Source organism: Triticum aestivum, chromosome 7A (assembly GCF_018294505.1).
Source record: "Triticum aestivum cultivar Chinese Spring chromosome 7A, IWGSC CS RefSeq v2.1, whole genome shotgun sequence".
Lineage (NCBI taxonomy): Eukaryota > Viridiplantae > Streptophyta > Magnoliopsida > Poales > Poaceae > Triticum > Triticum aestivum.
In genome coordinates this window covers 727,064,898-727,081,726 of record NC_057812.1, presented here as the reverse complement: position 1 = coordinate 727,081,726, position 16,829 = coordinate 727,064,898, and the positions used below count along the sequence as shown (strand labels likewise).

Here is a 16,829-nt window from a genome sequence, read left to right as displayed (position 1 = left end):
TCCATCAGGAGGCACAGCAACAGCAGTTGACCCGGCCGTCTCAGATCCAGAGGCTGGTTCACGTGGGTTGCATGGCCACAGCAGCCAATCAGCAAGCGACAGCGAGTCGCTGTCTCCTCGAGGGTCCTCTGGTGCGGTGCAGTTCAGATCCACTGCGCAGGCTGCTGGATCTCCTGCATCACGCAACGCTGCAGCTCACCTTCAGCCTACAACAACAACACGCCCTGTTACACGACTTCAAAGTGGTAAAGTACAGCCGGTCAACTATAAAGGTATGGTTAAATACAGCATGCTGAGCAGTACAAATGAACCTGACACGGTAGAAAAAGCACTGGAAGATGCTAAGTGGAAAAGAGCTATGGAAGAAGAATATAGTGCACTCAAAAAAAAATAAAACGTGGCACTTAGTACCTAAACAAGAAGGCAAAAATTTGATTGATTGTAAGTGGGTCTATATGATAAAAAGAAAAGCTGATGGTACTATAGATCGTTACAAAGCTAGACTAGTTGCCAAGGGATTTAAACAGCGATACGGAATAGACTACGAGGACACCTTTAGCCCAGTAGTTAAAGCTGCTACTATCCGTCTTGTTTTGGCTATTGTTGTTTCCAGGGGATGGAGTCTTCGACAACTAGACGTACAGAACGCGTTTCTTCATGGTGTTCTGGAAGAGGAGGTTTATATGAGGCAACCCCCAGGCTTTGAAAATCCAAATGCACCATTTCATGTTTGCAGGCTTGACAAGGCCATCTATGGATTAAAGCAAGCCCCAAGGGCATGGTACTCTCGTTTATGCTCAAGGTTGCAAGACTTGGGGTTTGTGGCTTCCAAGTCTGACACATCTCTGTTTATTTATCATAAGTCTGGATTGACAATATATATGCTTGTATAGTAGGTGCTCTTCAGTATTTGACTCTTACTAGACCTGATATTGCTTTCTCAGTAAATAAAATATGTCAGTATCTTCATGCACCTACCACCGTACATTGGACAGCAGCAAAGCGCATACTCAGATATGTTAAAAACACACAGAGTGTTGGACTGACTTTTACACGATCATCCTCCACTTTGGTGAGTGCCTTTTCTGATGCAGATTGGGCAGGTTGTCTTGATGACAGAAGATCCACTGGTGGCTTTGCTGTGTTCTTTGGACCCAATCTCATTTCATGGTGTGCAAAGAAACAAGCCACAGTATCAAGGTCAAGCACTGAAGCAGAATACAAAGCTCTAGCAAATGCAACAGCTGAAATTATTTGGGTTCAGTCTTTGCTCACTGAACTTGGAGTGGATCAAAGACAGACTCCTTGTTTGTGGTGTGATAATCTAGGTGCTACCTATTTATCAGCTAATCCAGTTTTTCATGCTAGGACAAAGCACATCGAAATTGACTTTCATTTTGTCAGAGAAAGAGTTGCAAACAAATTATTAGATATTCGATTTGTGCATTCAAAAGATCAAGTTGCAGATGGTTTCACTAAAGCTCTCCCTGTGAAAATGTTGGAAGAATTCAAACGTAATCTCAACTTAATAAAGTTGTGATTAAGGGAGGCTGTTAGCGTTTGAAGAGTTCCGGAGATATGCGTCAGATGAAGATATTGAAAGTTAGCTTGAGCAGCAAGATAGATAGGAGTTGTTAGCATATTCTGTATTTATCTTTACTTTCTTTCTTTGCTTGCAAGCCACGATTGTAACAAACTCCTGTATGCATATCCGGGATAAGCCCCGCTCTATTAATAAAGACCACGCGGCCTCCTATGGGAGGTAAGACGCTTCTGCAAAACTTACATGGTTGTCAGGATCTTATGTCGGCAAGGACATGTCGTTTATTGTCAGTTTGCATGTTTGAGCAGAGAAGTCCTCAGTACTGGGAGTGGTTGCTCGATCCAAATCAGAGAACGCCTCTTGCAAATTTGAAAATGGTGAGCTCCAGTCCAGCCAGTGTGTGTGTCCTCACTATACTTGTCAATATTTCAGTACATCAGTGGGTTCCCTTGGGCACTTCGGATCAACAAGAGTGGTTTACTCACGAACCATTTGACCAGGCTATGAAAATCAGGCTTCTACATTGCTATGCGTGGAGACTGCTCAATCCTGAATCCCTGCAAGCTAGTACCTGTTCCCACGGATATTCATGTTTGTGTGGTTTTGTGCTACTTCATTGGGAGAACGCATGGACATCTTTTGACTTGGAGCTCCCTTCTGGCTCAGAGCAAGTTCCTTTTCGACGAGGGAATGGTCCTGGTTGTCCACTAGCTTCGACTCTACAAGCATCGAAGGTTTTAATGGCGAGAGTAATCAGTAAGGGAGCGCCAATCAAGAGTGGTATGACATGCTCTCCTTGCTACAACCAAGACCATTTTCAAGAAGGGAGGACTGTCATCACCGTCGCTGCCGTCTTTGCGCAAGACTTCAGCTTCGACTACCATCGCAACTCCAATCAGCTCTAAGAACATCGAGTGCACTGGGACCCGAGCGGTTGGCAATGGTGTCATGAGCCACCTACTGCATTGTTATCTAATCTAACACACATAAAGCAAGGAGATCAAGATAAAATAGATACGTGGACATACATACCTAGTGACAGGAGATTACCAAATTCTTTTGTACATGCGCCTCAAAAGGTGGAGGCTGACACTGAAACCGACCGTATCAATTTTGTATATTTCGAGCTCGATCAGCATGTACTATATACACATAACTGCGTTTGGTTAGTTGAGTTGTAACGTCATAAGAATGTTTACAATCGATCTGTCACCTCATAAATGAAAGAAGACAAGATAAATAGAAGGACGTGGTAATCAATCTCCACAGATCGTAGAGTTGACAAGCAGGTTGAGGGCACATACGCCGAGCACTCGATCAAATGAAGATGCATGTAGTAATTAACATGCTAACTAATTAAAGTGAGGTGATCTCGCGTTGGTCCGGGCTAGCGGCCAGGGTGGGGCGAAACATGGTGGTTTCACCTTTGGTGGTTCTCGGGGCGGTCTAGGTGTGGGGCAGCGGCTTTGGCCGTGGGAGGCGCCTTGGTCGTGGGCTGACAACGCGGCTCGGGTGCGGGCGGGCAGCTATGGTTGCTTGGGTAGCATGGCTACAGGTGGTTGGCGGGCCAGGGATGCGACAGAGGGGTAGGAGCACCGGGCTACACCACTTACCTAGTCCTTGTACTGGCCTATGGAAGTGGTGTCCGTGGATGTCATTCTTCTCCTTGCAGGCTCCGTCGTGGTGCTCTCACCCGTTTCATGCCACTCTGGGTGAAAACATGATCTTCGGCGTCAGACGGTGGAGGCTCCTATGCTCGTATCCTTCCCGAAGGCATCATCTTGGAGTCCTCGCTCTGGTCGTGTCCATCTCACCGCTCCTCGGTGGATTGCTCATCTTGGTGGTGGTCTCCGTCAGCCCAAGCGGTCATTTGCTTATCATTAGGTTGCTTGTTCGTCGATGGGGTGGTGTTTCAGTGCCCGACACCTTTGTATCTTGCCTTGTGTGTGCGTTGAGTGTGGTGGTGGAGTGCGTTTGTATCTTCGTGCTGGAGTTGTGGTGATGTTGCCTCATATATAAAGCGGGGGAAACCCTTTTTCGTCATTAATTAAACTGAAGTGATCAAGGGCTAGTCGTCATCTTGTTTTGATGTATTGATCGAGCATGAAGATGGATCAGTGAAAGACGGCGGCGGCGGCCTCTAAGAGTGAGCCAGACCAGTATGTGCCCCAGACCTGGCAAGAGGCTTGGTTGGGGCCTCCAACTTTAGATGTTAGGCTTTGGTGCAAGGTCTATCTGGTATTCGACTCAGACATTCGGCATCACTTCATCAAGTGGATAGGAGTAGCAACAAATGTTTCCAAAATGGCGCCTTCAGACTTATTGATGTATTACTTTGTAAGGTCTTCATAAATAATTAATAAAATTGCTGCATATATGCCCAGATGCAGAGGCCGGGGATCATCATCCTTTTCAAAAAAAAATATGAACGACTTTTGGGAGGCACCAATCGCTTTCACATGTGTATATTACTCGATGCAATCACTTTAAAAGGTGTAAAGTATACGTCATGGGACATGTGGTTAGCAAACTCAAAATTCATATAGAAAGGTGTAAAGTATTTCTGATCCATGCATATATATATATATATATATATATATATATATATATTGTATCTATACAACAAGAGACCCTAGACTTGGTACCTTCGCTGTTCAACTACCCCGTTGATCTGAGCATATAACGATCCATCAAACACGCACACTTGGTGGACTTACAATACCATGTAATCCTGCAATGCAAGCTGCTTAGGGAAATGCTTGTAAAAATAATTCCATTTTTTAAGCATCGGTGTTTGTTTCTATCGCAGAGATGCCTTTATGTGCTATACTAATAAGTTTACCTGCACCATGATATCGCCTTAAGCCCGTTAGTAGACACCGAATTAGGTGTCATACACGCCTATAGGCTGTACTCTAAAATGCTCGGGAAATTAAAGAGCAATTACAGTACACGAGAAATCCAAACTTTATTGCCCAAGCCTGATTTCTTTTTCATTTTTTTTGTATAATCCACAGAAACAGAACCTCTTCTTCGCAATATCGGTCGCATCCATATGCATGCATGGTCGCTCTGAGATACATATTTCCTTTAACAACTGCCCATGCAAAAATCAAGTCATGGAATAGCATTTACTTTTGCTATCGGCTGTTGCATGTTTGTAGAACTCAAAGCAAGAACGAAATCCAAATTGAAACATCAAGAATATATGTGCGATTTGTCTGAAACATGAAATTACTCCTTTAAAATGTCCAGTGCAGCCGGCATAGCCACTTTCCCTTTTCTTGCAAACCTGACGAGTGCAAACGTTTGCACGTCAATGGTCGGTGCACTAAAGGATAGACAATTCACTCCAAAAGCATGCAGGCAAGCAGATCAGTGAATATCAATATGAAATTATTAGTGGTAAAAACTAGCAATCAGTCGTCGGCTAGCTTCAAGCTGTGGACGTGCATGGCTTTGACCTGCTCTTGATGTAATAAGCTGTGTCGCGACATGGAATGCGCACATGCATAATGCATTGAGGAGTTTGAAACGAGGTACGCTGCTCAATCGCATGAACCATGTTAGTAAATTGCCACCAAAGATAATCATGCATGTTAGTAGCACATTTTACTACTTATCCTTTACCAGCTTAGTTATCCATACCGAAGCATAAGTAAACATGCCTATGATACACTTACCCACTAATTTGTACTCATGAGCCACCTACTGCATTGTTCTTTTAGCCCATACATATAGCAAGGAGAGCAAGATAAGATGGAGATGTGGACATAATGGATTAGCAAATTGTTTAAACTTGTGGATATATACTCCACGCCGATGGTTCCAGCTCTACATCATCCTCTTTTGTACTCCCTCTGTAAACTAATGTAAGAGCATTTAGATCACTAAAGTAGTAATCTAAACGCTCTTATATTAATTTACGGAGGGAGTACATATGTATACGACTTAAAAGGTAGAGTCTGCCGAATTCGTATGATCATTTTTGTATAGTTCGAGTTCGGCTGATAGCTATACCATGTATAATACATATGTTCGTGTCTAGTTAGTTGGTCTGAAATGTTCAAGAACATGTGGTCATCTCTAGAGAGTACCAATCGACCAGACAGAGAGTCGACAAGATCTCGATGGAAGATTTGGTAAGCATAACATGCTAATTAACTAACTAATTAAAGTGATCAAAGGGTAGTCGTCGTCTGGTTTTGATGGATCGAAGTGATCACTTACACATGTGTGCATATTTTATTAGCATATCTGGCTCTTCCATTGACTACTAAAGGTGAACTTAAGTAGTACTAGCTGGTCATGTTTGTTCTATGAGTTACTCAAATATTTATCCAAAAACTCACCAGCAAAAGATTCACTCCAAAAATGTTTCTGGAGTTCAAATTCTCTATTTAGCCTTTTCCTTATTAAGTTTTGACACATTAATTTAGCACAAAGCACGGGAGTCGCTAGCTTGGAACATGGAACCTGTCCCGGGCGTCCCACGGGTTCTAAAAAGGACAACACGAAAATGCCACTTTCCATTTTTCCTACGCAATAAGTGTCAAAAGTTGTAGGATGCAGGTTAGTAACGTGCGTGCGCGCACACACACACACATGCATATTGATGCATACCAATTTGAAAGTAGGAGTAATGGTCAAGAGTCAACTTGCAATGGGTCGATCATATAGTAGCAACAGCTCGGAAAACTTTGGAGAGACTCGATCCCATTGTAGTAACAACACTAATTATACTCCAAGTAAAATTATGGCAACGATCGATCGTGGTAGCTGCATGTTCCATCACTAATCGAACTGCAGGAAGCATCAGATTGATTTTGCTCCTATTTGTTTTTCTACAGTCTCATTATACTACTGTCATTTCGCAGGTATGGTTACGCACTACTAACGCACTAACCATTATCAAAATCATGTAGATGTAAGCACTAACCACATTGTTAATTCGCATGCACATAAAGCATGCAGCTAGTTGGAGATGGTGACAATCACGAGATAATATATAGATCAACACAGATAGATATCTCGACAGGAAACAAAAATATATAATTTGTATTTGTACATGAACATATCTCCTCCAATCTCTTCGTTCGAGCTCAGACCTACGTCTATGTGCTTGCGTACATATGCCTCAAAAGGAGGAGGCTGCTACTGAAAACTTTTTTTATATCTGCCTCACCTGGCTATTTGGTACTTTTCGTAAAACAATTTGGTACCTCCTATTTTTCTACCACTTGATTACTTTTGATGAACAGTTTTCGTTGTACTCAACTACCGCAAGACTTGTTTCATTTTATACAGTTGGATCATGTGCTCCTATAGCTAGCTAGCCTTTTCACTTACTCTCTACACTGTAAATATGCACATGCCAGCAGTCACAAAATTAAACTGTGTGGTGACATGCAACCCGCACAAGTTCCTCAATCTCTACATGAATCATGCACGGGGTGGAATTATCAGCAAATATAATTCCGCAATATTCAATTTTACTTATCTTTTACTCCACGGTATCAGAACACGTGACACACAAGGAGTGTCAACGTATCCATACCAAAAAGTAATGTTGTATTTTTAGGCCCCTTTCTCCGAAGCAAAAGAAAAGAAAATATAATGTGCTTACGAGGTACTTATTCAATATCACTAGTAGAAAAAGGGCCTTCAGTCCCGGTTCATAAGGGCCTTTAGTCCCGGTTCTGGAACCGGGACTAAAGGGTCGGTACTAATGCCTATCCCTTTAGTCCCGGTTCAATCCAGAACCGGGACTAAAGGGCGCGGCCACGCGGAGCTCCACCTTTAGTCCCGGTTGATAACACCAACCGGGACTAAAGGAAATTTTATGATTTTTTTTGAAATTTTTTTTTGATTTTCAAATTTCTGAATTATTTTAACCTCTAGTCTGTAATCACCACCCCTCATCACTTCTCAATTTATCCTCTAATCACCCCTCATCATTCCAAATCATCTAACTTCCCGAACGGTCACCCATCCTCCCACTCCCCCAGCCTAAGCACGCTTAACTTCCGGGTTCTATTCTCCCTCGCTCCAAGTCTGCACTTGTTGTTTTCCTGACAATACTAAGATGTCAATCCTATTAACCTTCAGGAATTTTGCTTGAGCATGAAGTGAGACATTTCATAGTTTTATTTTGAAACTATTGTTTTAAAAAACAATAATTATTTAGTAACACTAATATTTCTTGAATAATTAGTTTGACCAAAGTTTGACCAGATTTGACCAAAATTGAAATAACAGAAATAATTATTTAGTAACACTAATATTCTAGAATAATTAGTTTGACCATTGTTTGACCATAGTTTGCCCACTGTTTGAATTTTTTCGATTTTTTTCACTCTAGATCTTAAAAGCCCCGTAACTTTTTTTCTATTAGTTTTTGAGGATTTTGAAAATGTTTAACGGGGTTCCACCAGTTAAATTCAGATGTAACTTTTCGAGTAGATGATTTTTCATATAAAAAACTTTTTCATCCGAGTTAGTATGCAAAAGTTATGCCCATTTTTATAAATTTCAGAGAGATTTTGCAAATAAAGTCAAAATTCACATTTGCAAATTTTCCCAACAACTAGACCACATATCGCATGGGAAACTTATTTTCTTTTATTTTTTTGACATTTCCATCATTTTCTTTTATTTTTTTAAAACTGAAAAGGCGATCCGGGGGGGGGGGAGGGTAGAGTTTGAAAATGAGACCTTTAGTACCGGTTCGTGGCACGGACCGGGACTAAAGGTCTAATCTTTAGTCCCGGTTTGAGGCACGAACCGGGACCAATGGTTGTGGGCCAGGAGCGAGGCCCATTGGTCCCGGTTCATCCCACCAACCGGGACCAAAAGGTCCAGATGAACCGGGACCAATGGCCCACGTGGCCCGGCCGGCCCCCTGGGCTCACGAACCGGGACCAATGCCCCCATTGGTCCCGGTTTTGAACTGAACCGAGACTAATGGGCTGACCCGGCCTGACCAAAGCCCTGTTTTCTACTAGTGTATTGTTTCACAAGTTCAAGAATGCACTTCCCTGCAAAAAAAAGTTCAACGCCTCACTACCCCACTATTTAGCAATACTACTCATGAGTCATGAGCCACCTACTGCATTGTTAAAAAGCACACATAAAGCAAGGAGATTACCAAAAATTTAAAACCTGTAATACGCCTCAAAGTTGGAGGCTGCCACTGGAACAGGCCATATCGATCAACATGTACTATATAGACATGGCTGTGTTTGGTTAGTTGAGTGTAACATCCTAAGAATATATATAATCGATCTGTCACCTCAAAAATGAAATAAGATAAATAGAGGGACGTGGTCATCAATCTCCACAATCTAGAGTTGACAAGGAGGTTAACGGTAGGTACGCCTAGCACTCGATTGAATGAAGACATATGTAATAGCTAACATGCTAACTAAATAAAGTGAAGTGGTCGAGGGTTAGTGGTCGGTTGTTTTTGATGGATTGATTGAGCATGAGCGACTTTTCCTTCGGAGGCACCAATCGCTCTCACTTTAAAAGGTGTAAAGGACTTCAGATCCATGCATATATATATTGTATTGAGGAAATACACCAGGAGTCATAGAACTTGCACGTGACGGTCAGTTTGGTGCACAAAGTTGTAAAATACGTGTTTCTGGTCATCAAACTTGCACAAACGTTCATATACGGTCACATTTCATGTACGCAGACGTATCCATGGCCTATGTGGCATTGCCAGCATGGCCAGGGCCCACTGTAAGCCCACCACGCATGGTAGATTTGTAGGCTTTTTCTTTATTTACGTATTATGCACCTATTTTTTAACTTATTAAGCCCCTAAAATAAAATGATTTTTTATTTACGTATAAAGCCCCTAAAATAAAATGGAAAAATAAGGGATGGTTCGGTTACAAACTAGGGACGTGCCCCTACTAGGCTTGGGTTAACAACCACCAAACCAATGACCATTCATGTCTAGATAGCACGAATAGTTTTTATATCATATAACACGGCCGAAAAATCAATTTTGCAAGAAATGTAACCCCAAAAAAGGGAGCACCATGGCTCGACTATGTGACCTCGTGGTCAACGTTAACTAAGATTACCACCGGGCTTCGACAACACAACATATCAAATGGGATAAATATTTTTCATGTTGTTATTCCTTCTTGTTCTATGTAAGAAAAAAAATTATATTATTGTGTTTGTGATATTTAATAAATGTTTATGTGTTACAAAAAAAGGTGTGTGACATTTAAAAAAATAAACATTGTAAACCACATTTGTGTAATTAAAAATGATATGTTGCATTTTAAAAATGTTCATGCATTCCAAAAAAACTGGTCATGACATTTTTTAAATGCCTATACAATGTATAAAACAGTTTGTGTAGCTTTAAAATGTTTCGTACCATCCAAAAATGTTAAAAACATAGTTGAAAAAAGTTTCAAGACTTTTCAAAACTTGTATTTGAAAAAAATGCCAATCATACACTTAAAAAGTATTAAGCATATATTTTTTAAATACTCCAAACATAGATGTATACTGGAGTATTTAAAATATATGTGTATCAAAACATAGATGTATACTGGAGTATTTAAAACATCAAAAGATATATGTATCACATGGAGTATATGTTTCAATACACATAAGTTTCAAAACTTGTATTTGAAAAAAATGTTAATATGGACGTGTTGTGTTGATTAACATTTTTCCAAATACAAGTTTTTGAAACTTTTTAAAATGCCGCATACCTTTTTTGTAACACATAAATATTTTTTGAATGTCACAAACACAAGAATATAAATTGTTTTCTTACATCTGTACGTGTTGTGTTGTCAGTGGTAATGTTAGTTAACCTTGAGCACAAGGTCACATGGTCGAGCCACGGTGCTCATTTTTTCCGTGTTACATTTCTTGTAAAAATTATTTTCAGTCAATGTTTATATGATACAGAAATTAGTCATGCTACATAGACATGAATGATCAGTAATCTGGTGGTTGTCCACGTATGACTACTAGGGCACGTTGCAGCTTCAAGACCCCACATCGCTTGTTTTTTCATTTTATTTTTAGGGGCTTAATACGAAAATAAAAAAAGCCAAAGCCTTCTCTGCAGATCTACATGCTACAGCGGATGACAATGGGCCCTGGCCACACTGGAATGCCACATAGCCCATGGATACGTCTGTGTATATGAAATGTGATCGTATATGAACGCTTGTACAAGTTTGATGACCGGAAACATGTATTTTACAAGTTTGTGCACCAAACTGACCATCGCGTGCAAGTTCTATGACTTCGAGTGTATTTACCTCTATTATATTTATACAACAGGAGACCCTAGACTTGCTACTTTCCTGATTGGCTACCCCGCTGATCTGATCATATATCGATCAATCAGTCACGCACACTTGGTAGGCTTATAATACTATAGGTAATTCTATAATGTAAGTTGCTTAGAGAGATGCTTGCCTATAGGTATATATAAATATACCTGCACCATGGCATAATTGTGTTAGTAGATGACCGATTAGATGTCAGACATGCCCGTACTCTACTATACTATGGATATTTAAGCAGCAATCACTACTAAGAAAAGGCCTACTAATGACGCACCAGTTTTGCGTATTAATGGCGCACTACTAGTGCGCCATTAGTATCACGCCACTAGTATTTTTTTACTAATGGCGCACCACTGGTGCGTCATTAGTATACCAGATACTAATGGCGCACCAGTAGTGCGTCATTAGTATGCCTAGAGGTGCGCCATTACTATCTGACTTAGTAATGACGCATATAAGTGCGCCACTAGTAATAAATTTTTTTCAATTTTTTTATTTTTTTCTTAATCTCAGGTCACTATGGCTTAATCCCAAGTCAATATGCTTAATCTTAGGTCAAATTGCACTCTGTGGTCAAACTTTCCAAAAGGTCACCCATCCTCACACTACTCCAGGCCAAGCACGCTTAACTTCATAGTACTATCCAACCCCAGCACCACCTCACTTCACAAGCACTTGTTGATATATCTATCATATCAATCCTATTAAACCTTGCTGATGTCTAGGACTTTGTTCATGTTCATGAGTATGATGAAATTTTGAAAAAATATTTCAAACTTCCCGGTCATATTACGTATCATATTTTGAAAAATAATTCAATTTTTTTTTTCGAAACCAATTTTTTTTCTGTTACTAGTGGCGCACTTAGCATACGGTGCGCCACTAGTAAGTTTGAAATTTTTGAATTTTTTTCCCTCCGGATCTTAAAAGCCCCGTAAATTTTTTTTCTGTTAGGTTTTTGGGGATTTTGAAAATGTTTAACGAGGTTCCCCCTGAATTTGGATATAACTTTTCGAGTAGATGATTTTTCATATAAAAAACTTTTTAATCCGAGTTCGTATGCAAAAGTTATGCCCATTTTACAAATTTCAGAGAGATTTTGCAAATAAAGTCAAAATTCATATTTGTAAATTTTCCCAACAACTAGACCACATATCACATAGGAAACTTATTTTCTTTTATTTTTTGGACATTTCCATCATTTTCTTTTATTCATTTTTTTAATTGAAAAGGCGGTCGGGGGGGGGTGCATTCGGAGCCAAGTTAGTAATGGCGCACCGTGGGGGTGGTGCGCCATTACTAGTTAAACTAGTAATGGCGCACCACGCCCACGGTGCGCCATTACTAGTTTTGAAAAAATAATAAAACAAAGTCTGAATTTTTTTTAAAAAAACTTAGTAATGGCGCACCAGTTGATAGTACGCCATTACTAGTTTTAACTAGTAATGGCGCACTACTAGTTTTGAAAAAATAAATAAACAAAATTTGGAAAAAAAATTGAAATAATTTACTAGTGGCGCACCGTGGATGTGGTGCGCCATTACTAGTTTAACTAGTAATGGCGCACCACTCCCACAGTGCGCCATTACTAGTTTTAAAAAAAATGAAAAAAATTTGTTACTAATGGCGCACCGTGGATGTGGTGCGCCATAGTATTTAGACACTAATGACGCACCAGCACATGGTGTGCCATTAGTATATACTAATGGCGCACCACATGTCTGGTGCGCCATTAGTGTTATTTCCATCTATAGCCCTTTTCCTAGTAGTGAATTGCAGTACACGAGAAATCCAAACTTTGTTGCCGATCCTGATTTTTCTTTCCTTTTTTTGTTTAACCCACAAGAAAGAAACTTTTCTTCGGAATACCGGTCACTTCCATATGCGTCGTCGCTCTGAGATAAATATTTCTTTGACAAACGACCATGAAGAAAAATCGAGTCTGGGCATAGCATTTAGTTTCAGTATCAGCCGTTGCATGTTTGTAGAACTAAAAGCAAGAATAAAATCCAAGTTAAAACATAAAGAACAGATGGTATTTGTCTTGAAAACAAAATAACTCCATAAAAAGGACCAGCGCGCATCGTCACTTTCCGATTGATCCAGCTCTAGATTATCCTTGTTTTTCTACATATCTACACCTCAGAAGGTGGAGGCTGCCGCTGAAACCATACGATCATTTTTGTATAGTTCGAGCTCTCGGCTGCTACTTGCTAGCTCTACAATCCTGTTGTACTATATACACCTGACGGCGTGTAGTTGCGCTGTAACGTCTTAAGAATGTATAGAATCGACCTGTCATCTGATACAAAACTAAAAAATACAAGAACGTGTGGTTATCTCTAGAGAGTAGAGGTCGAGCAGAGAGTTGACAAGAAGATCTCGACGGAAGATACGGTAAGCATAACATGCTAATTAACTAACTAATTAAAGTGTAGTTATCTCTAGGGGCAGTTGTTGTCTCATTTTGATGGATCGATCCAGCATGCACTACTTTTCGGAGGGACGCGTCCATCACTTTCACATGTGTGTATATTTTATTAGCATATACTCCGACCATCGCACTTTCGTTGACTAGCTAGGTAGCTAGTTGATCTGATCATATCGATCGATCAAACCGTACTAATTGGGCTTATAAGTACCTGCCCCTTGCCATCACCTTAATCACCATTAGTAGACGGCCAATTACACACACCTGTACTGTACTGTACTGTACTGTACTGTACACAAGGTTAGCTTCTGGCTAGCTCGATCCCTAGATAAGCTATGAAGGGTCTCGTCGTCGTGCTCGTGGGCCTCGTGATCGTCGGCGCCGTTGGTGCTAGCGCGGCGCAGCGGCCGGTGGTGCCGGCGATGTTCGTGCTGGGGGACTCGACCCTGGACGTGGGCAACAACAACCACCTGCCGGGGAAGGACGTGCCCAGGGCGAACGAGCCCTTCTACGGCGTTGACTTCCCCGGCGGCGCAAGGGCCACCGGGAGGTTCAGCAACGGCTACAACATCGCTGATTTCGTCGGTACGTACCAATCATATATACATCATCATGTGCTCAGAACCGTGCGGGAATAATATTTACCATGAGTTCATGTGTTGACTTGATGGATGGATGGATGCAGCGAGGCATTTGGGGTTCGAGAGGAGCCCTCTAGCTTACCTGGTGCTGAAATCTCGCAACTATCTCATCCCAAGCGCTGTGACGAGAGGGGTGAGCTACGCTTCCGCGGGAGCCGGTATCCTCGACTCCACTGTAAGTCACTTCAATTTATTTACATTACATATGCTTGGTGAGTTCTATAGGTGCTAGATCAGGTAGCCTTTCACCATTTCGTGTACGGTTGGCATCGATTTGTTCCAGAAGATTTGTTTGTAGGAGTATAGTATAGTTGTAATACCATGTTTTGGTAGCAGGGAAAAGCTTTTCCAAAGTTGCCAATATAAACATTTTAAAGTGATATTAGCAGTAACTAATTTCTAAATTCACTTTCACAAAACAAAAATCTAAATTCCCGAAAGTGCACGCTCTCCGTCGGTGGATCTGTCCAGTTAACTTGGCGGTGACACCAATGTTCAAGGGAGGAAGCTGGAACGTGGAACCAGGAACCAATGCGATTGATCACATAATCTAATAATAATCAAGTTGTCTCGTACTGGTAATAATCTAATAATCAAGTTGTCCTGTACTAGTAGTTACGTAATCATCACATGCTCACAGCAGTAATCTGAACGCAAATGAAAAACAACAACAACAGTAATGATCAAAGCACACCAATAGTAATTAATCTTCTCCACTTCTAATTCAAATTAACTGCAAGTGTTGTTGTGAAGGGATCCCTGTGGTTTCTAATTCAAATTTAATATGTAAATTAAACGGCTGTAACTTCATGTCACAAGAGTTGCATGTTATATAGAGAAGTAAACGTATTGGTCAAATCTTTGTTTTAACAAAATCAAATAATATGTCCTTCTTGCGTTTTAAAATGGAGAAAATATATCGTTACTAATTAACCACACGGTTGTTGGAACTCTAATAACTAGCTCAACCTACTAACCGTATTTACGTGTTTTGCATGCAGAACGCGGGAAAGAACATCCCGCTGTCAAAGCAGGTGAGCTACTTCGCGTCGACCAAGGCCGAGATGGAGGCCGTGTGGGGCAGACATAAAGTCTCCAAGCTCCTCGCCAGCTCCTTCTTCCTCCTGGGCTTCGGCAGCAACGACCTCTTCCAGAGCAGACCAAAGTCCCAAGCCGATGTTGCCGGACTCTATGCCACCCTCGTCTCGAACTACTCCGCCGCCATCACCGAACTGTATGGGATGGGCGCGAGAAAATTGGGGATCATCAGCCCTGGCCCAGTGGGGTGTGTGCCGCGGGTGCGCCTGTTGAACGCGACGGGTGCCTGCAACGATGGCATGAACCGCCTCACTGTCGGGCTCGCCGCGGCGTTCAAGTCTGGCCTCGCTGCAGCCCTCAGCCCAACGAGGCTCCCAGGCCTCGCATACTCCCTCGCCGACTCCTTCGCCGGCACGCGGGCCAACTTCGACAACCCACAAGCGGCCGGGTTCGTGAACGCCGATAGCGCATGCTGCGGGAGCGGTAGGCTGGGCGCGGAGGGTGAGTGCATGAGGAACGCGACAGTGTGCAGCGACCGCGATGTGTACGCTTTCTTTGACAACGTGCACCCCAGCCAGCGGGCCGCTGAGCTGGGTGCGCAGGCGCTCTTCGTGGACGGGCCGACACAGATCACCACACCCATCAGCTTCAAGGAGCTAGCCCATCAGAGATGATTGATTGATTCCTTGAAAATTAGTACGAGACATGATTGATTCTCTTCGGTTTGAGTGTTTTTTGTATATTGTATTTCTTTTTGAAAACTCCATATATTGCCAACAAAGAGCATTTCTAGTCGACCCCTAAAAAATAGAGAAGTAAATGGCTGAGTAAATCTTAGTGGGGTAGTTTTACCTAACTAAGTTTTAGTCGTTTCTAGCCGATCTTCTAAAGTTAGCGGAGTGGACAAGATGAAGGATTGCGTGGGCGAGCTGAGGCGCGAAGTGGCTGACGAAGCGGCGGTAGAGCATCTTGTCGTATGATGCGGAACGGGCTGACCTCCTCCATGGCGCCGTACCCCAGCGACAAGCACCAGGGGCCTCCATTCAGCCACAGGAGGAGTGGCTTGGGCTTGGGGTGGTAGTAGAACAGTGCATGCCCAGCCGTCGCGTCTACCGTCACGAACCTGGCATACGACACGAAGTCGACGTCACGCGATCGCCCGGGCGGAGCACCCACGGGTCGGCCTCCTTGCGCCCGACCTCCGTGCGAGGGCATCGGCTTGGGTCTTCGGCTTCACGGCTGCCAGTGCAGCCAGCACAGTTGGTCGCCCTGACGTGCCCTGGCCACCACTGCCATACCGCAACCCAGCGTGAGGAATCTCAGCTTCTACCGGCCACACACTGAAAGCGGCGAGGTCGCGCTCGTTGACAAGAGGGATTCACGTGAGTCGCGGCCGGTTACAAGTGGGTGTTCACGTGAAGAAAACTTATACTCGGGCGAGTAGCGGTGGGGTAAAAATAGGTGCCTTCTAGATGGAGTAGTAAAAGTTTTACTCTCTAACCGGTTTAGGAGATTGGCTAGGTGCTGGTTAGAGGAGACTGGCACAAGAGTATATCCACCGGACTCCCCCCCCCCCTCTCCCGGCCCTCGCGTCGCCCCCCTGGGCGACTCGGGGGCGACTAGGGTTCTGCGGCCGCCGCCACCCCCCTCCATTCCCTTCATCCCCTCGCCGCTATCGGAGACGGTCGCCGGGAAGCCCGCGTGGGCGCTGGTGAAGGTGACGGCGGGGATCTCGGCACTCCATCCCCTCGCGGAGACCTGTGGTTCTGGGCGGCGGCCCCAACTGGAGAGGCGGCGCCGTCGGGCGGTGGACGACGTTCACAGGGGTGCTGGCCAGCGTG

General features: G+C 42.9%; 1 protein-coding gene across 1 annotated transcript; it reads left to right on the top strand.

Annotated features, from left to right (window-relative positions):
* The first annotated feature begins 13,562 nt into the window (after positions 1-13,562).
* LOC123147113 (GDSL esterase/lipase At4g28780) lies at positions 13,563-15,769 on the top strand. The gene is made up of 3 exons (XM_044566349.1): positions 13,563-13,894; positions 13,995-14,125; positions 14,952-15,769. Exons 1-3 carry the CDS (start codon positions 13,645-13,647, stop codon positions 15,660-15,662), a joined length of 1,092 nt encoding a protein of 363 aa, XP_044422284.1. The 5' UTR covers positions 13,563-13,644; the 3' UTR covers positions 15,663-15,769.
* Positions 15,770-16,829: the final 1,060 nt, after the last annotated feature.

Coding starts and splice junctions, on each gene's coding strand:
- LOC123147113 (XM_044566349.1), top strand. CDS start 13,645: ATGAAGGGTCTCGTCGTCGTGCTCGTGGGCCTCGTGATCGTCGGCGCC. Junction 13,895..13,994: donor CAACATCGCTGATTTCGTCG/GTACGTACCAAT, acceptor GGATGGATGCAG/CGAGGCATTTGGGGTTCGAG. Junction 14,126..14,951: donor CCGGTATCCTCGACTCCACT/GTAAGTCACTTC, acceptor TTTTGCATGCAG/AACGCGGGAAAGAACATCCC.